Raw genomic sequence first — 27,715 nt, 5'->3', positions numbered from 1 at the left:
TGGGAGGCCAGTGGGTCACAGTGGATTTCTTTTCACACAGTGAAAGGGAGTTTTAGAAGCATTTTTAACTGATGAGAACTCACTTCTCTGCTGTGTTTCTTGAGAGTGAGTGATGACATATCTGCCTTATGCATCAGAGCAGGGGATCCAATTTGTGTTCATGCTGTGGGGGCTGGTGACTCCATTGCTGATTCCCAAGGGGACACAGAGGCACAAACACAGGTACTGGCAGGTGCCACCAGAAGCAGAACACATCTGGCAGTTTTTGTCAGGTGTGTTTAGTCCTGAGCGCTGCACTTGAACTCACATCAGATTCCCATCAAAGAATGTGAGGTGTTTCTGAAGTAGGTATAGAGGAATAGTAACTTTTCAGAATACTTTATATCTGTAGAAATTGTGTATTTTCACACAACACTTTGTCAGATTTGCCAAAGTTCAAATGGACATTAAGTTGATTTTGGTTGCTCATTCAGCAACAAGTTTAGTATTTGCTGTAATCTTGTGTGCCGTGATTTGGATAATGCAGTTGGTTTTCAAGTGAGCAAACACTTTAACTGATCCCTGTCAATTTCTTTGTTCTTCAATTTGTATGAGATATTAATATAAAAAGGCTTGTATTTAAGTGTCAGACAATGTGAAATACATTTTTAAAATATTTTTGGAGAAATTAATTGGAGGTCCAGTCTTGCAAGAAGTCATGTTATTTAAGCCTAAGTCCTGCAAAAGTTAGAGAGAATAGCTGAATGCCTGAAATCAGAAACTCTATAAGTAGCAGCAGGATTAAGACCTCCAGGCTTCTAATGTTGGAAAGTAGCTTCTTTGTAATCACCATAATTAGCTTATATCTAGGTCTGTGTGACAAAATTGTTTTTTTTTTTTTAGTAAGTGTTCAGAAATACTGCTCATTATAAATTCAGAACTCACATGTGCTTCATAGGTTGTGCAAAAAACCACCCAAAGCCTAAAAAAAGTTGCTCATTCCTTCACCTGTACAGATTATGTGTATGACAGATATTTAGGTGGTAATAGCTTCCTTGAGTATTTTGTTAGCACTGATACATTGTACACACTATATGTTGCTGACACTGTTTAAAACTGATACAAAAAGGTGAAGAGATTAGTCTAAAACCTTACAGATGCTGTAATTGTAAAGGACTTGGTAAACAGTAATATAGTTTTCTTAAAGTGTTCCCAGCCCCTTGACAGCCCATGTGGAGCAAATTGCTGACAGGACATGCACTTAGCTGAAATAGTTACTATTAGTGTCTTGACATGATTAGAAAGGCTGACATTGTTGCTATGCGAGGATGAAATTCCCCTTCATTGGCTGCTTGGGCCTATACAACAGGCAAGAAAAGAAACCAAGACACATCTATATGTAGTGGAAAGATGACGTATCTTGTCCTTCAAGGACATTTTACCTTCTGTAGAGAGCCTGCAACAGTGCCCTTCGTAACACTGCTGTATCAGAGTATTCTAGATAAGGAAAGTGAGAAGTGAGGATGTACAAAAGGGTTTGATGCTCAGTTGTAAAGAAAAACTTCTGTAAGTACTTCTTATCTCATAAGAGCAAGTCTGTCCTCATCTGTGAAGAAATTGTGGCTCTGCTCAAGCCAATGGGAAACTTCACAGTTGAATTGAGAGTACCAGGATTTTTCCCCCCCAAAATATAATTTTAGGTGGATTTTCAGGCCTGAAGCTCTGGACAAGATTTGAAGAATCTGGCATCTGTTTAAGAGGCTGCTGGTGATCCCTGGGGGTTACTTTGGCACCAGAGGCTGCTGGTGATCCCTCTTTGGTACTTTGTCTCCTAGTGTCTTTACTATGCCTTTTAAAAAGGGGTTAATATTGAGCTCTTGTAATGGTTTGTAAGAACTTGGAATCTATTTATTCAGGGCTTTTACTTAATTTGTTAGTGCAACAAAATTTTGCATGAAAGCCAGAAATTAGTCCTTGATGTTTCCAAGGAATACTTTCTGACTCTGTCTTGCTAGTGTGACATTGAGATATTTGGTCTGAAATTTGAATAACCTGATTTGTGATGGACTTTAAAAAAATTAAGCCCAAACAATTAAAAGCACAATAAAAATCCAACCCCCCAACCTCACTAACAAGCCTTTTTCATAACTCTGTAAAAGGACTACAGTGGCCTATATTCCTATTAATGAAGTTTTTTGGTAATTTGCATCTAGCTGGAGCTTGAGATACCACTTCACTGCTGCTTAGCTTGCAATAATTGTCTCTGATAAGCATTTTCATCATGTAAATCTATTGTATGTAGCATGAATTTGCTTAAAGATACTTTGAATTTGATTAAAGATGCTTTTGTCAGTGACCCCAAAAGGAAAGGATGTGGCTACCTGAGCTTCTCTTTTTACCTTATCAGAGAGTACATTCTGGCCAGAAAAAAATTGGGAAGCACTAGCCAGGTTTGTGCTGTTTCTGAATGCCGGGTACCTGCCCTTGAGTCTACTGCAGTTCTTCTCCCAAGGAGGAAACCCACCACACCATATCTCTTATTTTGTGGTCTAAGAGAATTGTGCTGAAGTCAGTGGATTTGTCACTATGAAATTTGTTTCAGAATCAGCCTTAGTTTCCACTTTCTACCTGCAATTTGGCATATTTTGCCTGCTCTAGTTTCTTTTGAATGTCAGCCTCTAAAATAAACATGGAAATACCCTCCCTTCCCAAAATTCTCATCCATGTTGTAGCAGTTTCTTCTTGCCATAAGACTTACAATGTCTTCTTCCACCTTACTTCTTGCAGGAATTACATTTGGATACCTCACTGTTGAGGAAGAACTTGTGTAGTATTTAGTGTAATGAAATGTTTTTTCCTGTGGTGATGAGCTGCTTTCTTTGCAGTCAGTCAGAACCTAGTGGTGCTGGCCTGGGAGATGCAGGTGCAGGGTTAGTGCCCTACTGTGGTAACACTATCTTCTCAGCTGCAGAGTCCATTAGTTGGGCGTAGGTCAGTGCACCGCGAATACCTACCTCAGGTTATATTGCATTGACATGTCATTGCTACAAAATTGCATGAGCAAAAATCATTGCTCCTTCCTGAAGTAAGATAAAATTGTTGGATTCCTCACCATTTGGGATCTTCTTTCTGGCTTCCTTTTGCTAACTTAATCTACACTTCTGTGCTCATCTCGTGGTTGTTTTTGTTTAAAAATGCTGGTTTTTCCATATATTTAATTTATTTTTAATATATTAGGTGATTTCATGATCATGTATATAGATCATCTCACTCCACCTCACTTGAAAGCTTAAACTAAGGCAGAAGTATCTGTTAAATCCCTGTTTGTGTGTAGAAAGTACTATACATTAGACATGCCAGTACTTTTTTCTCAAGTAAACCAGAAGCTCCTGTCATTTTTTCAGAAACTCTTGCATAAATTGGGAAATGGAGTTAAATACTATCTGCATATTTTTAAACATATTTTTTCCATATTCCCACATATGCAGGATGCATTTTAACCCTTTACCTATGACACCTCTTTGATATTCCAATTGGCAGTAAGACTCATGTGGGTTTCTTGGGAATCAGAAATTGCATTAGAAGAGGGGGACTTAAAATTATACAGTAAATGTTCTTGTATATTTCTAGTCCTCATGGCTTCCACCACCACCCCCTCCTCCCCCCCACAGGATAAAAACCAGAGTTTAAATTGATAGGAACTGTGATTTTTTTCAAAGACATTAAAAAAAAAAAAAAAAAGAACCCCAAAAACCCACAACAATCCTGTTCTTGAAATGGTAAGGAGAGGAATATGTAAGGACAAAGTAATGAGAGGAATGCATGTGCCTGTGTGTAGAGAGATGTGTTTAAACATCTTTTGTAGTACAACAATAGGATCATTAAAAATCTGGGCATTAATTTTTAAACAAAACTATTTGTTTAAAGAGTAACTTTGCAAAACAGTCTCCGTAATGATGGGCACTACACTGATATCACACTAGTGTGAGTGTTGCTCTTGATACAACTGCATATCAGCATATACAAATGCATACTGGTGTACACAGCACAAGTTTAGTACTCCTCACTGTTTTGTCTCATCTTAGTCTCTGCTGTTGTGGTAAATCTTCCTTCCACGGGTTGGTTTGCTCCATCTTCTAGGACAATGTTGGTGTAGGGCTGTTGTATATGTGGAATCAGTGGATCCCAGGAGAGCAGGAGAAGATTGTGATGATGTTGGTGTGAGGGGATGTGAAGGAGTGGCCCTCAGCAGCATGTTACTGCCTTCTCCTCTGGGTGAAGCACCCTGGCCCCTTTGGAATAAAAATAATTGGCTGCCACAACAGCCTTCTTAAAACTGCCAAACCTTTTGTTCAGAAAGTGCAATTATACCATGCTCCATGATACCTTTCATTCTGTCAGCATTGTGAAGGTTGAAAATTATATGCCTTTCAATTGTTTATAGTAGCCACTAAAATTAGATAATCAAAACAATTGATTCTTCCAACTTTAAGTAAACAATCAGTTAAAAATCAATGTGAGTAAAACTGTTTTGGACACTTAGTTTTCTTGTAGCTGAAGTCTACTTCCATTGTACAGCAGTCTTGCACTTTTCTTCCCTTAAATGCTAATTGTATGCTTATGTGATTCCATGTTAAGTTGACCCAGTGATTCAGTGTTATGTTTGTAACCTAGTGTGTAAATCTTTTTACTTGTGTTGAATAATCATGGTTTTGTGAAGAAAGGAACTAAAAAGTGTATGGTTACTTGAATTCTTCCTTTCAGATTAGTGACTACCATCAGTACTCCCACATTGAGTGTGCTACCCCAGCTACAAATACCCTTCCCCAGATGCTACAGTTCCCATTTTTGTATGTTTTAAGGAGGAGAAAGAAGGGAAAAAAAAAGTCTTTTAGGGGGTAAGGAGGGAGAATATAATAAAAGGGGAAGGAAAGACAGTATTTGAGATTGATACCTGTGTACTGGGAGCAGTGAGAATGCCAGCTGACTGGTATGTAGGGGAAGAAAGATCAGAGCACATCAGTGTAAAAATTTTGGAGTGCTTCCTGTTGACTTGTTAATGCAACATGGAATTTGGCCCAGGCAATCTGCTGTTGTGAATCAGCATAGTTTATTCATTGGAGTATAGGTGTGCTTGTTATTATTCAAGAATCTGCTCTACTTTAAAGATAACAGGTCAGTCTGGTAAGTGGCGTTATTCCCATATTTGGATTAGAAACTGAGGTAGAGTGAAAAATTTATTTATTTTGCCTTGCAGTAATTTTACTGAAGACCTTAAACTAGGAAGGGAGTCCTTCCCTTGTGTGTTTAATCCAGAAAACTGTCTGCTTCATTCATACCCGTAATGTTGCTATATTGTAAACAAAAGTGAGCATAAAACTGATACACTGATTAAGTATGGGTGGTGTACAAATAGGTAGTGTTGTCCCACTGGAAGTGAGATTCTTGTAAAACTGGTTATACAAAATAAATAGGGTACATTTTTTTTTCTTTTTGAAGTGTTTGGTATATTTTTGTAGGTTATCTTGGTTTGAAGGAAAAATAAAGACTTGAATGGGAATTGGAGACCTTCTGATATGTGGGGAGATAATGATAAATGTGAATTTGAAATCCAGTAAAATCTGAGTTGCATGGGTAAGCATTGGTGCAAAGAAACTGTCCTAAATTCTGCAGAACAGGAAAAAAAGAGAAGAAAGAAGGTAGTGGTAGTTGTTGCTGTTGAAATTTTTTTTGTCTACCTTTCTAGCTCTGTTGCAATGTATTTATACAAATGTTATCATGCTAACAAATGTTAGCATGTTATCATGTAGGTATGATTGTTTCTAAAACATCTCCTGAATGTAGTTTGTTGTCCTGCATATGTCCTGTAGTTTGTCTCCTGAATGTAGTATGTCCTGCATATGAATGAGGTACCAGTAGCTTTACTACATACCATCACTGTTTCTGTGCCATACTTTAAGTCTGGTACAAAGGATTTTGCAGGTCTAGTTGGGTGGAATGGTTCAGTGCACAGCAAAAGTAACACTGAGTAATGAGTGTCGTCAGTGCTGAAGTCTTAACTGCTTGTTAAAACTATTTCGTGTACAGCTTATGTGTGCAGAATTCTTCAATCCTCCCAAGTGAGTACTGTTCAGGGACAGATACCTTGTTCTGTTAATTTGTAAAAATGCCTTTTCGAAGTGAAAAATCAGCAGAGTTGGCAATATTCAGGTTTCTGCATCTGTCACAGCTGGCTGGGTCCAGTGTTGCTTCCACTATCTCCTAGTGCTGCATAATAAGGGACCTATGTTCCAATGCAAACCAAAAAAGTATGGCTCCTTTTTTGTTATATGCCCCACTGTTTACTGTAAATGGCTCACTTGAAACTGTGAGTCTCATGCTTAGAACCCCATGTTGTTAAGCTCTTGGGCTCTGGTGGGATGTTGAATCATGATCTTTTAAATGCATCTCTCTTGTTCTGGGGTATCTACAGCCATAGCCCTTAGTGTCACTGCTGGTGGTCTCTGCTGGTGTCTTAGAGTACTTGTGGAACACAGAAACTTTGGCATATGCCCCTCTCATGTTTCATTACAAGTTGTTCATGTTTTGAGACTGCTTCTGCATAAGCCTGGAGTTGTCTTTCATCAGTAAGCTGGGTTAGTACAGTGTCTTTACTGAACTATTTGTGTTGTGACATCTCTACTCTGTAACTGTGGAGACAGATTCAAGGCCAAACACAAGGCAGCTTAGGTAACCACTATGTCTCATACTCTGCAGTGTGACTTCTGTGAATTCTTGTTTTGGTCATGTCTTGATTTATAGATGGGTTTAATGAAAATTCAGAGAGTATCTTGTGCTAACAATTCAGTGATTGGCATGCTTCTGTTCATGTGCAATTAGTCCTGCGTACATCACCACTGCTTAATGAAATGTTTGTAAAATAAATCTCAGGGCAGGGTATATTGCCTTGGCATTAAAGGCCTGAGGTCCAAAGAGACATTGTTTGCTAGCGTTGCATTCCTCAGACAGAAGACTTTCAATTCTTGTTCTTTGTATTGCAAAAGAAAGCAGTTTTGCTTTGTGTGGAAGTGTCATGGAAATGTGAAGTATGCAACTTCACGAGAACTGTATTGCACTGGGAAGATCAGCCTTCATCATCACTAGGACCAATGGCTTGGAATTGCAGGCAAATGTGCATAAATCTGGAGCTATCTCTACAGTTTTCCAGCAGTTCCTTCATCTCTGTACATCCTAATGTGTGAGAAGGGAGGAAGAGGAATCAAAATGCCTATATTTTGGCATATATGGGAATCAATAGAGTTTTCCTGTGTAGTAGTTGAAGAAGTATCAGTAGATATGAGGGAAGAGCAGAAGCTCGCCTTGAACTTGAGAGGAGAGCAAGAGGATAAGAATTTTGTTTTTTATTGGGAGCAAAAAATGTGAATTAGATTTGAGAGGAACTGTTGGGAGTACACTAGAAGTTACTCTTAATGAAACATGGAGCACTCGAGAAGAAAACTTTCCAAGTTATGTATCAGGAAGATAAATTATGCAGGTCTGGTGGATTTGCTAGTGGGATGGAGAAGAGAGAAATGTTGCCCCACAGATGATTAACAGAAATACTGAAGCATGAATAAACTCAGTACACACACATGATTATATCTTCCTATGTTTCTTGCAGAGATACCAACAAATTCAACCTGAAACATTGAGCTTATGTCAGCATGGAGTGAGAAAACATATAGTAAATCAAAAGTTCCCAACTACAAAAGAGTGCCAATTTCTTTGAATTGTTAGTTTGTAGTGCTATTTGTTGCTGGTGTAGTTTGCACAAACATCTCTAGGATAAGGGCATTGTGTTGCTGTTTTCTTTCAGCAAGACCAATTCCAATGCTATTACTGGTCTAGATGATACTTCTCCCTGCAAAACAAAATTAAAGAACCCTGAACCAATCTGTATAATTCTGTAAGGAGAGGGTTATTTAAATAACAAAATTATAATAGCCCCAATGTGAAATGAAGGGAAAAAAAAAAACATTGCCTGAAATTCTTATTTTCTTGTCCTTTTATGTGACTTCAGGGATTTCTCATGTAAACTGGATCTTTCTCATATAAACTGGATTTTGGTCAGCTTTCTCAATGGTGTAGATTGACAATAATCTCACTGAGGCAATATCTGTGAGTTCATGGAACTGCTCATAAAGCTGCTTCTGGTTTTTTTTGCATGTTTTTATCCTTGATAGTTGCTTGTTTCTGGTAAAGATGATAAGCTTATTTGGTATGTTCATCTTACCGCCTACAGCAATAGTGGAAGGTTTTATATACTGGACACTTGCTTTGTTTTCCAGACCTGTTGTAATTTTGGGCTTTAGAAAATGAAACTTCTCTGTTTCCCACAGATTGAGACCTGCTTGTTTATCCTACATGGCTTTCAGTTTGGCTATCTTCAAAAGCTCATCTGTCAGAAGAGAAGGAAGCTGACAGTGATGAGAAGGCAGGCAATCACCAAATTGTTTAGGCAGTGCTTTCTAGCAGGATTAGCAATACTTCTAGCAGAATTCTGTTCGATGTTTGTCCTGGGCCTCAGCTTGAGTTTATGCATTTTCTGTGACAGTAGTACTTTTTCACCTAGACTTCCTTATTAAAACAGAGAGCATCCTGCACTCCTCCGGGGTCAGGCAGGACCTGAAACAAGTTCAGTTTTCTTGGAGAGAAGTCAGACATTCATCTACATGTTCCTTTTGAATCCATTGGTTCAGGAGATCTTCTCTCTGGTCAGCTGGATTGATGCCAAATCGTTGCCAGTCTTAAATGGGTCTTGGCAGTTTTTGCAGCAAACATCCATGGCTTATGTTTAGTGCTGCTTTCCAACTTTCTGAGCCTTTCTCAGTTAGGAGAGACTGCCTGAGTCTCTTCCCATTGACACTCTGATTGGTGAGGGGCTTGGAGAATTTTTCATCAGTCTGGTGGGTTATATAAAACAACAACAACAACAAAAAAACCTCTATAGCCTTCAGTACTTGCTTATGGCTTTATTTCAGTGTTGCATTATATTACACAAACCAGTTTGATGTCTGCTTCAGAAGCTGCAATTTCTGCTTTTAACATTATGTGCTTGAATTATAGCCTAGTTTATTTACCAGAAAACTAATCTCCAAAACAAACCAAGACATATACCAGCATGGCTGCTCAATGTGATTAAACATAGGAACTAACATACTCTGCTGGACCAAATGTCCATCTAATCCAGCATCTTGCCTTTATCAGTGCCTAGCAGCAGCAGCTGACTGAACAGTGTAGGAAATGGGTGCACTCTGTCAGCCGCTGAAACATTAACAGTAGGTTTCTGACAGTTGTTTAGCTGCTGTCTGAGATGGAAGCTACATTTGGGCTATTGCACTGTGAATAGCAACATCAAACTATTTATAGGTGAATTTGCTGCCTTTTTGAACTAATTTATAAATATCTGTGGCTTGCATAGTGTTTCACAGCAGCAAGTTCTTGCAGTTTACCTGCATTTTCTGTGTGTGAGATAGATTGGTGCAAGAAAAAAATAGTTTCATTTGTTTTAAACATGCTGTCTTGTTGTCATTCCTCTCTGTACCATTTCTATTTCTTCCTTTTTTGAGGTGGAGCAGCCAGAATTATGTGCAGCGTGCATCACAGCAGAATGTTCCCTGGTTTTCCTCTGTTTTGTTTCTAATACCTTCTGGGACTTTTCTTGGACTTCTTGCTGTTGAGAGTTGAACTCTTTGCTTGCAGTAATCTTGAAATCTTTATTGTAAGTAGTCATGCCTAGTTTCACTTCATTGTTGTGTATTTATAGCTAGATTATTTTTTCCTCTGAGTATATTATTTTGCACTTCTCGACCTGGGACAACAAAATGATAAATGAAAACCAGTCATTTGGTATTATCAGATCCCCTGTAACTCTCTGAAGTTTTCTTTAATTACAACTATCTGAAATGATGGAAAGCATCACAATGTGTGCAACCTTCCTATTTGCCAGATAAGCTAAAATTATTTTCACAGACTTAACCCTGATCCTTGTTGGGGTAACTTCCCTGCTCTTTGACTGTTCAGTGTTTTCTTTATTACTTTTGTGTAGGTCCTCTCATGACTTTTACTCTGTAAGGTGGTGTAAGGTATACAAATGGCTTTGCTTCCTTTTGTTTTTGTTGCAATATGCTGTATGAACATTTTGGTATTTGAGATGTTGAGGTCGTCCAGCATCTCTTTTCATTTGCTTTGAAGTTGGATGTCCAAAAGCTTAATTTCATTAAGATTGCAATCTTTTATATGAATGCTTGGCAGAGAGTGTTCCTTAGAAATGGGGGGTTTTGCTGTTGGGTTTTTTTTTCCTTCGTGTGTGTGTGGTTTTGTTTTCTATGTTTTGGGTTTTTGTTTAAATAGCCAGTGCCTTGTATCACCTTCAAAGGGTGATATAATTCATTCCTGCCTCTATAATTTGTTCCTACATCCTGCCTCATCCCAGCCTCTTTTCTTCAGTTCTTTTCCAGTTTGTGGAAGTCCTTGTCTTGCCTTTTTAACCAAGTCTGTGATGTTTTTACTGTGACCAGCTGTGAGATTATTTTTTTAATAGATACCAAGAATCTCCTCCTCATCTTATTTTGTTATTGTGGTAGAATTTTTTAAAAATTTGATACTCTGGTTTGAAGCTCAAAACTTCTCACTCACCTAGCATTGGTATCAATGAGTTTTAAGGCAGTTTGACTGTCAGGCAAATGGCAGGTGTTAACTTTCATCGGTTTACTCCTTGTCTTACTAGAATATCTTAATTTGATTATGGGGGAAGTTTCTATTAGCTAGTTGGACTGTTAGGACAGTGGGAACAGATACTTCTCAGAGAATAAATTCTGCTTGAAAGTAAGGTTTCTTTTGAATATTATGCTTCTATATATGTGAATTTACCTGTCTTTTGTTGCTGTAAGTATTGATTGGGTGTTAAATAATTTAACTCGCACAGTAGTGTGTGAGTGTTCATTCCTATATCTGAGGGATAGGAAGAAGGACTACAACAGACACTTCTGTCCAGAGGACTTCTAGCCTAGAGGGCAAGGAGACTAATTTGTCACGTAGGAGCATGCAGATGTGACATCCAGACTGTAACTTGACAGAGGATATTCAAATGAACTAGTTCAGAACTTGGCAACACATGGTAGTGCTGATTTACCTGCGGTAGGAATTGCATCCTTTTCTTCAGCTTTGCTCAGTGTGCATGGATTATACAAATTTTCAGATATCTAGGTGGTTTAGGTTATTGTTGGGGGAATCAATCCTCCTTCAACTTCTTGCTATTTGTAATTGCGTTTAGTAATTTGAATTACAATTTTACATTATTGTATTCAGAAGCTCACAGCACTTTGTACTCTTGTGTGGGTGCATGCTTGTGATGCTTTGCAAGTTGTGGAAAAAATATTTTTTTAGTAGATCAGTGTTAAGCTGTTGTAGAATTTGAACAGTCTCTAGTGTACTCTGTGACTGCAGCAGGAACTTAATAACCACAAAAAGTTTAATTCATAAAAATTGCTGTTACCTGGAATGCTTGAAAAAGAACTTTGATGCAGATTTTTGAAAAGTAAGACTACAGTTTTTGATGTTCATGAATGAGAAGACTGACTATTGTGTTTTGGTTTTGTAGCTCATGAAGTTAAGCAGTTGAAGCTTGCTTTGGTGTCGGTCTCTAATTGGACAAAGCATGGTTTTGTGTGTTAGTGAATAGATACTTCTAAAAACATACAAAGCCAAGAAATATATACTTGCATTGTTATAAATCAGTTATCGTTATTTTGTATTTGAAAGATGAAACTCTTAAAGTGACTTGACAGAGGCAAGTCATGTGATCTTCAGAAACTGGCAACACATGCTTCTGCTGATCCCAGGGTCCTTTGGTAAACAACCATTCCTGTCCACTCCAGAAAAAACGTATTTCTTACCATTCTGCCCTCTTCAAAGACTGTAGAGTGTATAAAAGGATGATGTACAAGCCTCTTCCCCCACAGAATTTGTGCCAGATGTTATGTGCTTGGTAATGCAACTTGAGAAAGTAGAAAGGGCGGAAATAATTGAAATTCTTACTGCTTCTCCAATAGATGATTTGAAAATATGCCATTTAGCACAGGTTAAAATGACAAGAAGGACTATTACTCACTGGGAGTGACTTTAATGAGACATTAAACACCTCTGGGTTTAGAATTCTTTAAAATGCTCATGTTTGGCTTTGGGAACCTAAATACCTTCTGTCTGGAACAAGCATATATGGTTTTTTTCCAGCAGAGGGGACTGAAAAGAGTGTGGAGAATGGTACCATCCTTTTTTTCCTTCCTTCTAGGACAGGTGTTTTTTGAATGACAAGGGACTGAAACAAAACTTGTAATTTAGTTGAGGTATATTGTGCAGAACAGAGAGAAGGAAACAGCTGCTAAGATCAGAAAACAAATCTGTAGTGGGGAATAGAAAACAGGTATTTCCAAGGTGTGTATATAAACTTGTTCTCACTTGTCTGTCTTTTTTTGTGTAGGTTGTTGTCTAATAGTTCATTAGGACTCTGTCATAAATGTTTTCTGAAGTGTTGTCAGGGTTTCCATTGCAATGAGCTAGTTAAATCACTTTTAAAATAATTATATATATATATTTATTTTTTTTTAAAGTTGTATATGCTCTGGATACTTTACTTTTGCCTAGAAAAATCTTTTCTCTTTGAATTGAGTTTAGCTGATCCCTGGAAGAAACAAACTGGTGATTATTTTAGGCTTCTTGTTGACATTTTTTTTGAGTGTAAAATTACAATTTTTTAACAAAAAAATTAAGTCAATTTTTGCCTCCAGTGTTCAGGTAAAGTTTGCATCTCTATAATTACCTTTTAGTCTTAGTGATTTTTAAAGGTTTTTTTTTTTTTTCCTGATACATGTTTGACCTCCAGAAGGTTACTCTCTTTTGCTTGGCTTGGTGAGGATGAATTTTGGGAGTTCATACTTTATCATACTTTAGTTGATGCCGTTGTGTTTGTTGCTTTGAATAGTTCACCTGAGTGTCATCCAGGGTAAAGCTATGAGAAGATATGGGGTTTATCTCACCATTATTACATCTTGCCCAAATGACAAAGTTCATGACTTATAGAGACAGAGTTCTTTGTCCTGAACATGAGTGTTGCAAAGCTATGGGGTAGATTAGAAATCATAAGAGCAGGAAAATGCTGCATTAAATAAAGTAAATGGCTCAATGTAGTTGTCAGAATAGGACTACCTTGGCAGAAGAATCAAGTTCTCTATAAAATCTTCTGAGGTACTTGGGCCACAGCTTAGTTACACCTTCATTTAATAGTTTTGTATGAAAATAAACAGGGAAAGAAGGAATTGGCGTTGAAAGAGAGGAATGTGTGAATATTCAACAGTGGTGGACTTGTGTATCTGTTGGGAGAAAGGAAAAATCCAAATATTCACAGTGCTCAGCAGGAAGCAGGGAAAAGGAGATTTTCTTCCCCTTAGAGGTGTGCTGTGAAAACAGTGATGCAGCCTGGCAGGCCAAGTCCTGTTGCATTCAAGGAACAAAAAACAACAGCTGACAATGGCTCAGGAGCTGCAGGGGAGCTGGTCTAGTAAAGAAGGAAAAAATTAGGGCCGAATCTTTCACAGCAAATCATGATGCTGTTGTCTTTTTAAATACAGTCATTACAGCTGAAGGAAGCAGAGAGAAAAAGCTGATGCTGGAACAATCTGGTAGTTAAATCTAAGGGAAATGGGGAGAAGGGGTGGCCACTTGCTCATCTGCAGCAGCACTGCACACAGAGCTACCTGATTTAGGCCTAGCGACAGCGCGTTGGAGGCCTTGGGAAGGCAGATCGCTCAGGCAGCGTGTTTTGTCAGCGTGACGTACTTGGGAGTGTGTACAGCCTGCATGCTGAATGCCAGTGGCTGCCTTTGACTTCGCTTCTCACAGTTCTAAGAATGTAATGAAATCCCTTCTCACTCACGCTTTTATTTTGGGATGGAGGGGGAGAGAAAGGAGCTTTCAATATTCTGGTATGTTCAGAGTTTGAAACAAGCAGGTTTTACCCAATTCTGTTTACTGCCTTTTTATTTAGGCTATGTGTCAAACATATTGATACCTTTATGTGCTCTATCATAATTTATCAGTACACAAAACTAGAAACTCATAGAAACCTTATTGATCCTTATCTAATTAATCTCTACACAGAGAATACAGTACTTATTGTTGGAGGGTCTCAAGCTGGTCTTTTTTCTGTTTTATTTTTTCTTTCTTTCTTTGCTGGTCTCTGTGCTCAGGAGATCAGGAATGCCAAAATGACAACATGGTTTAAAGAAATAATAGCTGGAGAAATTGAAATAAGTTTGGCTAAAAACTGAAACAAATGCAAATATAAAATGAGAGTGGTTTTTACTAAATGCAATCAGGCTGTACTTACATGTTATAGTCAAAAGGAGAGGAAAATGTGATACCTGTCAGGTAGCAGCAGAGGGTCCCAGCCACCTTTTCAGAGTCCAGAGGACCCAACAGAATCAACAGAAGTCTGAGAGTGTTTTATGTAGAACTTCGTCAAACTGAATTACCTGTATTCGTTCTAGAAAAAACCCCAATTTTAGCAGGTTAGCTTTTTCATCTTGTTTGTAAAATCTGAAGACAGATTAGGAAACAAGTGATTGTTCTTTTGATACTTTTTCCACGTGAACATCTGTTCACCAACAAATAACTTTCATATTGTCTTTTGGCAATAATTTAAAAGCCTAACATATTAGAGCAAGTGATCTGTACTGTTGTAAAGGCAAAAATTTATGTATAGTTTCTCATTTTGAGCCATGTCGCTTCCTGTTAGAATGTAAGTTCCACATCAGATGAAATGAACTCCTATATTCTTAAAAGTATTTTTCAGTAGCATAAAGTACAGAATACAAGAATGTGTATTATCAGCTAATTTTCAAGTTTATCTACTGTACCTTATATACATTAAATGTTTTCTTTTTAATGCATGTGATGAAATAATTAAATTGAGGAGTCCAGTTTATTATAAGAACTTTGACAGTCTAAGTGGCGGCCAGTACCTGTTGGAGTATAGTGACACGAAAGTTGACCATAGCATAGTCAGCACAGGTTGGCTTAATCTTAGTATTTAAAGAATGCCTGTGCCATTATGAGGTTACACAGAAAATAATAATGATTTCTATTCTAACTGAGTAACAAGCAGAAGAGAAAGAATTCAGGACTGTCAAACTAAGATGCATCTTTACCCCTAGTTGTTCTGTAGGTCTTCTAGTTTCAAAATGAAAAGGATGTTCAAATGTGACTCTGTCAATGAAAATGTAGCTCACAAGCCAAATTTCTGACCATATGGGGAAAGTGAAAGGTTACTTCTTGAGGATCGCTTTAATTAAAAAGAATCAGCAAAATGCATAGTCCTGTACCCAGTATAGCACAATGGAACTTGATAACTGCTGAAGAAAGGAAGGAAGGTCTGCCTTGTGCTGCCAGCGCAGTGGTTCTACTGCTGAAGCTTCTGCATGATATTCCCCATACCAATATGTGAATCACTTCAACTTTTTGCGGAATGTGACACCTCCTCGCCCACCACTCCCCCCAGAAAAAGTGAAGACTGCTGGAGGTAGGACCTCTCAGCTGGAAGAGGACATGAAGGAGAGTGCCTTGGCCAGCTAGATTAGCTGACTCTGGGAGTGTTATTTAGCCTGCAGGCTAAATATTAAGAAAGAAACTGAAGGTAGAACTATAAACTTTGAGCAGAACTAGGCTTCACTTAGGTCTCTTGATAGTCTAAACTTTCCTTGTGTATGCTTGGCAAACTGCATTTAGCTTTCATGGACATATTGAGACAAGGGTTTTACTGAAAGTACAGCATTTGATTTTGAAAGAACTTTATAAATACAGAACTATAAAAGATTACCTGTTGTTTTAAGGTACCCTGCCATACAATCACTAATCACAATACACCTGCATTTTTAAATGTTTGCATGTTATTACATGTGTACTTGCTTCTGTCTGATATTTGTGGAACAGTAACATCAGTAGAAGCTTGTGTAGCTAATCTCTCTAAATCTGTCACTGAAAATCTCACTGCTGCTCCTTGTGATTCTCAGCCAGTGATATTTTAAACAGAAAGCCCTTGTGATTGCAGGGTTTGTCTTTTTTTCTTCGTTGAAAATGCCTGTTAAATTTCTTTGTTCAACAAATTCACATTTTGCTTTTTTATTTCTTAATTTAAAACACATTGTGGAATTGTCTGTTTCCTGTCTGTTACATGCAAGTTGCCCTTCGTCAATGTGCATTTAACACAGATTTATACGCTTGACCAACACTTCCTTTGAGTAGTTTTCACTGTACTTTGTAAGCATGGAAATGCTGCATAGGTAATATTTACTAGGTAGAAGGAAATTCAGGATCTCTAATTGAGCCCTGCTGTTCTGAAATTTCTTTAGGGAAAAAAAAGTCCAGACTCTTGGGATTCTGTATAAATGTAATATGCAGTCTTCTGTAATGCAGAATGATCTTCTAGGATATGTGTGCTCACTTTAAATAAATTAGTTTATGCATTCATATTGGATAATCCTTAATAAATCTTTCAGCTCAGTCCTCTCAGTTGTTTAGTCACAATATTTTGCTTTTCATCAAAACACTAGATGTAAGAAGCCTTTAACTGATTTGCAGTCACCGCGCTAACACGAAACTGAAAGCTTGCTTTTACTTGCTTGTGTTTTGGACTTGCACTTTCACTGTTTCCTCTCTAAATTCTGGAAGAATGCTTTGAGTCATATATACTTCATTTATCCTGCTTTCCCTCTCCGAGAGCAGAATCTCTTCCTTCCATCTCAATTGAGGAGATGTGTGTGGTTTGCCGAATTTTATTGCTCATGTTTAGTGTTTTAACTTTTTTTTTTCCCCTTCACTTGTTTGGCATTTCCCCCTGCTGGCCGACTGCGGTAACGGCACCTCTTTCCCCGTGGAAATGGAGGGCCAAGGCTGTCCTTGAGTGTCACGGCTGCGTCGTTGAGGCCTTGGGCTGCTCTTCTGACATTTTTATGTTGTCCTCTGAATGTCTCTGGTAGATATATAAAATTCAAAGAATAGTCTGTACAAGCAGGACGTGCACATACCTGAGGTTCTCTCTATCACAAGTGCAATTGCACTTCCAGTGATAGCCAGAGGTACCTCTAGTTTTGCATTTCATGCCTGCAGTCTTGCAACACTACCCAGATCATCTCTTTATGTACCCTGGACCTCATCCCAAAACTCTTAAGGCACTTCTGCCTCACTAATGTGTTATTCCCAGTTCTTTCCAAGATAAAGTGGGTTGCTAGGAGGGGAAAAAGGGTTTGGCACTCAATAAGAAATTTCTCCTCATGTTTAAAAGGTTAAAACCAGAAGTCAGAGATCCCTCTCTTCTTAATAAAATTTCGGGGGCAAAATTAGTTTAATATGTACTGGGGTAGAGTTTTCTTAATTTTTTTCTAGTTCCTTGCATCTGTGGTTGTTAAATCAATTATTAGGATTTATAGGGTGTGTCCTTTCTAGAAAGGGTCTTCTCTCCTCCTCTCAACTGCCTCTCTTCCCCTTTTTCCCAAGTAGTTCTCTGTCTCTGAGGTATGAAAGGAAGGCAGGAACTTCTCAGGGACTGGAATAAGAAATTTGCAAAACAGTTTAAGAACAGTATAGGTCAATAAACTGATTTTGCTAGACATGCTATTAAAAAACAAAACAAAACCATAAAGCACAAACATTCAAATAACTTTGCACTTCTTATAAATTTTGAGATCCAAATAGTGGGCTATTACAGCTAGGAGGGGACAGCTCCTTTTGTTTTCTGTTGACCTTCCATCTTATTTTCCTTACCAGTGGTATATATACTTTTTAAATACTTGAAAATAATTTTAAAAGAAAAATTACAGTCTTAAGACTTTACAGATTAACTGACATATTTTTGTAGTTAAATTGTTAAACAATGTTTAAAAAAAAATTACAACCAACCCATGTTTCCAGCAATGCTATGGAATATCAAATAATGCAGCAAAACATTTTTAGAAACAAATGCCAAACTTTGCCTTCTGCTAATTTATACCTACTTTCACATCATGTAAATATTTTAATTTTGCAAAAGATTCTTCAGCTCCCCACTTCAAATATGAAACTTTGCTGTTGCACTGCTAATAAAAGATAAACTTACAGACCTTATTAGTACTCTTGGTGTGTGTTTAGCTAAACAGTCCTTCTAAAAAGTAATTCACTGAAATAAAAATCCAGGTCATACAACTTTTTTTTACATGAGCAAGAATTTAGCCGCACTGCTTATAGGGTGATTTTGTGTGTACCTAGAACCTGGTGAAAAGTTAACTCACTGAGCAAAGTGAGGCTTAGTGGTTCTCCAGTACTACAACTTCTGAATGCAACAGTGCTGTAAAACATCCCTGTACACTTGTGGCTGGGTACAAAAAGCAGAATTTTAATGATGGTAATTTTATGAATGTTAGGTTAAATGGGGAGTCCTTGATACCAAGTCAGAAAGAACATCTGCCAGGCTCACTAATGGTCATAGGTTAGAGAGGTTTCTCTGATTCAAGAGGTAGGATAAGACTGTGCAAAGAAGAGGGGTTTATGCACAGGTAAAAAGTGTAGAGCAATATATCTTGAATCTGCTCAAGTGACAGAGATGATTCTGAGATTTAAAACATGTTTGTGCTAATTTTCTACTTGGCCAAATGTAGTTTATCATTTTGCCAGAGAGTGTGATTTCATACTCCATCTCACCCCCAAGATGCCAGGAAAGCCTGTGTTCAGGAAGAATTACTAATGCCCAATGGAGCTGTAGTCATAGGACAAGAGCTAAGAGGGTAATTGTCAGCTGTTTACATGTGTTTGGTGCCACGGCAAGTTTTGGTGGATATTTTAAGAATCATCTTGTGAAGTGGTTTTATCTTTACACTAGAGATTGTCTTTTAAACTGTATTGAGTCTTCTAGCTAATTTTCTATGTGTTAAATATAGTACTGCTTCTGCAAAGACAAATGATGGTGTCACACACTTCTGTTTAAACTTAGCCTGATGGTTTTATAAAGTTTTTCAGGGACGGTGAAGCAATCTATCTCCAAGTGAAGTCAGCTTCAGGTGTCTTAAACTCTAAACTGCATTTGCTTCATGGCAAATCATAGCAGCAGAAGAACTTTTAGGTAGAACTGAAGTTTGTAGTTTGAATCCTTTAAGTTGTCTGCATGCATAAGCAGAAAATCCAGGCTCCTTGACAAGTTTAGGTGGAGTTAATCTGTCAGTATTGTGTGTGGGTAAGGAAGGAGGAAGAGAGAGCAGTTGTACAGATGGACAAACTGGAAGGCATGACTTGTACACTTCAGTGCAGTCTCAGTTATCTTGAGCAATCCTGTTGGTCCCTTTACCACCTGCCTGGCATGTGTTAGTGGGGCTGACTGGGAATTCTCTCAGCTGCAGCACAACAGGAAGATCAGATTTTTTGTGCACCGGCACAAAGGAGGAGGCGTCTTTGTCATGGAAGCAACAGCACCAGCACTGCTAATGATGATCATCGAAACATGAGCCTTATAATAATGTAATATGAAATTTGTTATATACCCTGTCTGGCCTGTGTTTGGTCTTAAGACTGCAGAAATCCTGCCCTGTGAAGGAATATGAGTTGCTGACTTGAAAATCACAGTAAAGTATCTGCTATGACTTATTGTCTTAGAACATAGTGATAGATACTCTCTACGTACAGAATGTCTTTCAAATATGGGAGGGAGAGCTGTTACTTTGAGGAGTTCATATCTAAAAACAAAAGTCCATAGAATTCTTCCTGTGTGGTGTGTGTTGTGCACACATGTACAAAATTAATAATGCCTTACCATCATATTGAAGAGCAATTCTCTGAAATGTGAAAAAATATCAGGTTCACAATTGCCTCTGCACAGCATTTAGTCCTTTTTTTTTCTGTGTACTAAACAAGATGAAGATCCTTTTGGCAAAAAGTAAAAGATATATAATTAAGGATTGTAACATTATATGAATGGATAGACTTTCATGGTCTGACCGTAAACATTTGCTAGTTTCTAGAGTTAGGAAAAATGTAAAGAAAAAATTGCTGAACATGACATTTCATTTTTTCCAGTTTTTCCAAGTGAGTCTCAGGTTACAGTAGCATAAACTTGATTGTATAACTTGGAGGTAGTAATAAGTATATAATTGTTATAACCAGACATCTTAATATACAGATAATTAGCATTTAAACAGTCTTAAGCCTTCAGGTGCAGTATGCTAAAATGTTTTCACCACCATGTGTTTTTCTGATGTCCTCAGGTGCTACCAGGCCTTAAACATAGGAGTTTTGAGATCTTAGTTTTCATAATGGTCCCATGAAATGAGTAACTTTTCTAATCATAGATCATATATATATTTTGGGAAGAAGGCAGAGCTTTAATTTGACTCCCAGACCTGGGGTTTAAAAAACCCCTAAATATTACAGAATATACTGTAATAATCTGAGAATTAACCCTGTAGGCTCCCACCTTGAACAATTTACAGCATGTTTCTAGAGCCTTCAGAAGGCTACCTCAGTAAATTGGATTGCTGAGATTTTGTGGTACATTTCTGCTGAAGTTTTTTGTTACAAATCCCTGTATAATGCTAAACTCTTCAGACTTCTCTATTGATATGAGTGATTGTGAGCTGTCTAATCTTAACTTTCTAATGTGTTTTGTAGTGAGCATGACAGAGGCAGTGTGAGTTTCTAGATGTACTTCTGCTGTGAAGAAGAAATAATCTCATTTCATCTACAGAGCAGACTTTATCCCTTTTTCATTAATACTATTCTGTGTTGGTTCCCAGTATCCACAAATACAGGGAGTTTGCAAGAACCAAACTTACTGCTTTTCTCTACTATAAAAATGATAAGAGCAGTTGAAAACTTATATCTGTTTAAGTTGCTAAGGATTACCAGTCTTGGGTATTTGTTCTTAATTTCTCTGTCTCAATTCTCTATTTAAGAAAACTTGCCTGTATCAGGCACAAGTTTAGCTGTGGCTCTCATTAGTGCATTGCTTATAAAGAAACCAATTTTTTATTTGTCATAGGGCTTAGATGTTGAGTTTAAAAAACCACGCAAATCAAAAGTTCAGAGTTACAAGAAATTCAATTGATACTTCATTCTTTGTGCTTGTCCTCTCTACTAAATGAGGCAGGGATGTTAGTAAAAATAGTATACCTGCGCAAGGGCAGAATTTTGTGTTGCCAGAGGTTTGACATTCAAAGGTTAACCTGTTCTAAACACTAAAGAAAAAGCCTTCAGTAAATTATCTACAGAAGAGGATGCAAATGTATTTCCACTCCCTATATAGGTCCTCTCTAAGTGACTTCTCCAAGGCAACACAGTGGTTCACTTGGATAGTCACGATTAAACTCCTTGTGTTCTAAACTTTGTCCTTGGGAGCTCCTGGCTTCTGAGTCTGGGGTTGCAGTGAGATTAAATGGAATCTGAAGGCTTGTAACTGTGCAGCTTTTTTCTGCACAGTTCCATCTTGATGGAGCTAGGGTCCTGCTATGGAGGCGAGTCTCTACGTAGGGGGAAAATAGGAAGGAAGGAACAGTTGCTGTTATTTTTAAGTGACAGCTTTCTTGTCAGGTTGTGTGTTCTTGTGTTACAAGTAAATTGATATTTTTCTTTTTTTAAGTAAAAATCATGCTTATTTATTCTAAGGCTCCATTTGCAGATGTGTAATACTGACTGTTTTGTTTAGCTTTCCAAAGGCAGTAATCTAGAACAGTGAGATTTTGATTATTATTATTTTTTTTTATTAATAAGCATGGACAGATAGTTGTAGTTGCTTGTTGAAGAGTGCTCTTAGTACTGGCATGATGAAAGGGTTTCCTCTGTAGGTCTCTGGACCAATTAGGTGACTGACTGATAGTAAGAGGTGGAGGTGACAAGTAGGATTTTAATACCAAAAAGAAACAACTAGAGTTTGAGAATAATACCTGTCTCTCCAGCACCCTCAAAAATGACAGTATTTAAAACTGTAGCATCCAGAGTGAATATACATACTTTGAATACAACCTCAAAACAGTCCATACTTCCCAGCTCATAACCTGTCATGGTAGCAGTTGGATGTTATGGAAACTTACCTGAAATTGCTCTAAATTTAAACATCACCTGTAATATTCTGTGGTTCAAAATGCATAATGAAATTTGAGACTAGGAGATTGACAATACTGCCAGCAGTAGGCTTCCTGTTTTCTTTTCTGTTCTTAGTGGTCATCAGCCCTTGGTTCTGCTGGTTAGTGAATGGAAACCTTCCACTTGTGCTGGTCTCCAATGAGCAGGAGATGATCCTGACTTTCTACTGCTGTATCTTTTTATAAGGCTGGGGCTTAAACTTCAGCTCTGTGATGACTTATGTGTGGATAGTAACATCTGCAAAGATCTTGTTAGCTGTGAAGTTAAAGCTTCAAATACTCTAATATCATAGTATTTTACTAGAAAATTGGGAGTATTTTGGAGCCTTTTTTTAGCATCAGGCAAAGTAATTGAGCAAATGAGTTATCATTTATATTGTAACTATCTTTTTAGAACTCTGACTCATGAGTTTTCTATGACTTATGTGGTGATTTCAGAGGTATTACTTACCTTGCTGTGCTACAGAATGTTCTGCCCATGACCCAGGCAGCATAACAGGCAGTGCCTCTTCTTGGCCTCCACCTTTTGTGTCCCACCATACTGGCTTATGCTGCTGTTTGTTTCAGTCCCTAGCAGTACTCTGGGACTGGAGCTGTGGTGACTGAGCTGACCTATCACCTGCTCTACCCTCTTTGGGTGTTGGTATAACCTCTAGCAGAGATGGTGGGCAAATGTCTAGGGTGGCTAACCTCGTCATATTTAGCTGTGGTAACTGACGAGGCTTACGATATAGATCTTATAATGTAATGGAGAGCAGGTCTTTTCCCCATGGGAGGGGGACAGTGACCTTGCACAGAACTAGAAAAATTTGTACCTCTAATAGCTTCTCCCCCTAGTGACAGTCATAGTTTGTATTTTAATCCAGATTAAAATTGTAGGTCTCCTTCGTTTTCTCTGCCTCTTCGAACAGATTTTCTTTCAAAGTGGTGTTTTATAGTTAGCTTCAGCATTTTAAAAAAAATTACAACTCCCCTGAACAAAAACTAACCAAAAACCCCTTTCTAAAGTCCCAACCCTTCCCTCTCCAACGTTTCAAATATTTGATTTTTTTTGTTTGTTTCAAACTCTAGTTAAAAATATTTATAATTATCTTTTTGTTGTTGTTGTTTTTTTTTCTTTTGTAGGAGGGGGTAGAGAGCTGAAAGGGATAACTTACTCAAAACTGGTGAGTACTTCTTCCCAAGGCAAAAATGGCTTACCTAAGAATAGATGATAGGAAGAGCTGGCATCCATTCCTGGAAAAGTTTGATGGTTACTGAAACCGAAATTTTATCTATTCTTATAATCTGTCTTAAAAAGTAAATGTTGTTGATGGAAGCCCCAGTCTTATAAATAAAATCTCTGTAACGCTGAGATTTGGGCCCAAGGGTCTGTAAGTAAAATGGACATTTAAATTCACCTACTCAAAATTTTTTTTTTTCCGGTGTAAGTGTGAAAATCAAATTTATTTGAAGGGATTTTTGGCTCAGAAAGACTTCTCTCTAAAATTCTGAGTCATTCAGAGTCCTTTCATACACACAGAAGGCATTCATGGCTTTGTGTGTGTGTGTCCTACCTTTGTTTATATAAATATATATGCCTTGTCAGCTTTGTTTCTAGTGTAGCTTCCAAAATAGCCATAGTTGAAATAGTATTGTGATATTTTAGAGGTTCCTGTGTAGATTGTATTTGAGATAACAGAAGTGTAAATCACTTATGTGATTATTGTAGAGTTTAAGGTTTCTTTCAGTCTTTGAATATTTAAATAGTCTATATGCAGTGCATTGGGGCACTTATCTGAGTATGAAAATATAAGTCTTGAAGCAACCACTTAAGAAGTGATTATTGGTAGTAAATGAATGCAAGCAAGAAATTGAATGGAAGACTGCTGCCTCCAATAGTTGAAATCCATTCAAAAATGCCTCATTTACCTCTTCCTCAGTGTTCTTCCTGGCTGAGATTTGGAAGTATGTCTGGATGTACAGGAGATGCATGTACTCCTGTATCCTGTGCCTTCCTTTTGGAAATCACCAGTTCTGGTATTGAGCAAGGAATTTGCTTGTTTTCTTTTAAAAATAATGAGATTTTTTTAAAAATAATGAGAATTTTTAAAAATAATGAGAATTTTTTCAGGCCGAGCCATTCATGCAGTTTCAGTCATTTGCAAGCTTTTTATTTGAAATAACTCCACTGCCATAAGAGTAAAGTGGAAAAATGCACCATGTTCTATGGTTAATTCAGAGATGGTTTTACACCTCTTTGAATGTGGTATTATAGATAGTTTATAATGCTACTGAACTTAAGTTTTTTAATATTCTCTTTAAGTTCAATCTAAAAGAAGAAAAGTTCAAAAATACTGAAAGTTTTTGCACTAGCAAAATGTATAGCCACTTATGTAGTTTTTTACCTCCTCTCAAAGGAAGTATGAGCAGTATTTAACCAGATGACCTGATAGATATTTATAGACATTATTCTATGTAAACCAGAAAAAAGCAGTTTAGGTTTTGGTGGATGTAAGGAATGTTTGGGGTTTTTTTTGGCATTTATTTTTGGTTCTTTTTTGGTTTTTTAACTGTATTGGTTGTGTAAAAGGTACTTCGGGGGAATTCTAGGCAGGGATAACAGAGTAGTTATTCCTGCTTGGGAAGGGAAGCTACGAGTGTGTATCCTAGAAAGAAACAATTGTATGTATTTCATATTCAGAACTTGGCAACTTGACCAAAGTTTTAAATGAGATAAATTTTTTCATGTTTATACCCCTATAAACATAGCTAGGCTGAGCAACTACTTTTTTTTCTGCAAGGCAGTGTCACTTTGTTCTTGAACCTCTTAAAAATTAATTTTGAAAAATCTTGCTAGCTCTTTAAGGCATAGATGCAATTAGCTTGGATTAGTTTTTATGAACCATCAATACTGCAATTTCTATCTGTCAAATTAAGTTGTGCATTAATAGAAGTTGCTCAATCTTTATATGTTCTTTTACAGAAATACTGTGTCATATTTGCCATGAACATGTAACCATATTTGCCATGAACTGTAACCTTACAGTTACATATATTTAAGTGATGGATATTTTTTACATTCTTTTGGATCTCTTTTACATTCAGTTGAGATAACTGTTTTGCTGTTCTGCACTCAAGTTTGAAGTTAGCACATAGCTACAGAGCAGTGCAAACTATTCATCTTGCTTGCCTTCTGAATTTTTGAAGACACACTGAGAAAGACACTGGTCGTATCTGCCTGTCTTTACCCTGCAACTGAATTTCCAAGGGTCAAAAAGACTTCTGCCCTCTGCAGTGGGTTCCAGTTTTCATTAACCAGTCTCCCACGTGGTTTTCTGAAGCATGGCTTCTTTTGAAACTGCAGTGGTGGGGACTCAAAGCATGCTATAATTGTTCTTGTCAGTGAGTGGAAGTAATAATCCATGATTCTGTTTTCTCATTACTGTTTGTGGTAATAGGACAGGGTACTATATGTAATTTCCATGTATCCCTTGATACAGATTACAATTTTATTGAGACTATTGCTGCAAAGGCAGCTGTTTTCACTCATCTGTGTCACATGTGGGAGAGGCCCTTGCAGAAGGTCATTTCATGTGTTGGCTAGAAAGTTTGATCGAGCCATTGTTATTTAAATAAGTAACTTTAGGCTAACAGCAGACAGCACTGACAAAGAGTTTAAATGCAATGCTTTTTAGCTTCCCTTTATAGTCTGCTCTTTTTGTAACATTTCTGTTTGAAAAGATAAATGATAAATAAACAAAACAAAACACTCACCTTCAACCTTTTTTTTTTTCAGGAGTTAACAAATTTGTCCACTACTTCAGTTTACTGTAGTGAGACAGCATTAAAATTCTTCAACTTATGGGAATTACTCTCTTTTTACAGCCTGCATGTCTAATCAAAGCTGTCAGGATCCTTTTGAAAACATTGTAGTCTCATTAGGAAGGCCTCTGAATTGGCAACAACACCTGTGCAATGAATGTGAGCAATTTTCAAAGAATAAAAAAAGAGGAACTATTTTAACACTGGCAGCAATTCCTTAATTATGGTGTCTGGATGGAAAAGTGACTGGAAAATTTGCTATATAATGTTTTCCAGTAACTTTCATGTGTTTGCATTTATAGATGTTTTTACACAGGTTCCACTATGATTTGAGCATATGGGAATCTTAATCCTGTTTCAGAAGCTGATACTTTTAACATATTTCTGAAAAAAAAAAAAATCTCTTTTCCAGCATTCAGGGCTTTTAGAAGTATGTTTGATAATGCTTTTCTATGTCAGAGATCGGGGGGATTAATTTGTTTGTAGTACAAGTGGAGATGCTAAACTTTATACTTATGATCTACAAGTAGATTTCCAAGATTAAAAAGATTATAAAATTAATCTTTTTGAAATGTCTTGTGCTGCTTAATATCACTCTTCTGTTCCTTCAGAACAGATTTCAACTGAAATTACTAACTTGGCACAAACTTTAGGCAATGAGTTATTAATATATTAATGTTGTTCTTTTAAATAACATGCACACTGTCCCATCTAACACAGCTCTGTAGTATAACAAAAGTGTGTTAATGCAGTACAGTCAATTTAACTATTTATTGTGGTTGTAGAATTCTATTCTCCAGAATAAGTTTTCTTCTTCACAGATTTCTAAAACATTCTCGGTAGTTAAATTTCCTAATTTAATATGCAACTCCAATAGGATATTGGTAGGAAATAGCTGCCTGCAAACTAAGATAAGGGATAAGTATGTCAACTTTGGGATATGTGGGAAGTAACAATTTTGGCTAAATTACTTGAAGGCAGGCATTTTGTAGAGCCTGCAGATTTCTTGTGTTCAAAAGACTGACTGTATTTAGGCTAGAAAGCTGCATTTGAATATAGTTCTCTATTGAATTCCTGTTGTGTTATAATCTCCTTTTTTCAAACGGACTCTTCTCCTTCACTAACCAAAACAAAACCTTTATTTTTCTATAGGACTGGTGTTAAAGAGGAAAGCAGAAACTAAAGGCACTGGAATCAGCAAAGACACTTCTAGAGAAAGTGGAGAAGGTAGAGAATGGAGCTGCAGACTCTACAGGAGGCTCTGAAAGTGGAAATTCAGGTTCACCAGGTAATTTATGTACTTTCTTGCTTTAAAGCAATAGCAGCATTAGTACTGCTGACAGTATTACTACTAATGGGAACATTAAGCAATAGCACTACAACTATAGTAATAATAATTTTATAAGCTTGAAACTACTTCAGAATTTTACATTCTGCATTTTGACCTGACCACCTGTTGTTTTTTAGCAAATGTGAAAAATCTACATATCAAACTGTGGGTGGTGATTTTTTTTTTTTAGTATTTTGTAGCAGTAATAAAAACATTCTGAAAAGTGTTCAGCTGCCTCTGTCTGGAAGGTTTTTCTGATGTTCTGAAGCCAACTTCAGTATTCAGTTGGCAATGGAGGAATATGGTGGAGGAACTTTGAAGTGAAAGGTATATAGTGCTGCATAGTTTAATCTGGTGCTTCTCTTCTGGAATGTCTTCAACTTCAGTAGCTTCTAAACTATTTTTGATA

General features: G+C 37.3%; 1 protein-coding gene across 7 annotated transcripts in view; it reads left to right on the top strand.

The window, feature by feature from the left end:
- Window positions 1–27,715, top strand: part of PHF21A (PHD finger protein 21A) — a 134,894-nt gene that overhangs the window by 7,594 nt on the left and 99,585 nt on the right. For 6 of the 7 annotated variants that reach the window (XM_084208795.1, XM_084208794.1, XM_084208797.1 and 3 more), the window contains exons 2-3: window positions 23,298–23,338; window positions 27,129–27,264. In XM_084208795.1, coding sequence (XP_084064921.1) covers window positions 27,211–27,264 — 54 coding nt within the window. In that variant the 5' untranslated portion in view covers window positions 23,298–23,338; window positions 27,129–27,210. Of the gene's footprint in view, window positions 1–23,297; window positions 23,339–26,018; window positions 26,136–27,128; window positions 27,265–27,715 lie in introns of those variants that run through there. The other variant, XM_084208793.1, reaches the window with a different exon arrangement.

Source organism: Fringilla coelebs (assembly GCF_963513975.1).
Source record: "Fringilla coelebs genome assembly, chromosome: 6".
Taxonomy (NCBI): domain Eukaryota; kingdom Metazoa; phylum Chordata; class Aves; order Passeriformes; family Fringillidae; genus Fringilla; species Fringilla coelebs.
Note: the sequence above shows the minus strand (reverse complement) of the source record. Positions and strands in the feature narration are given on the sequence as shown.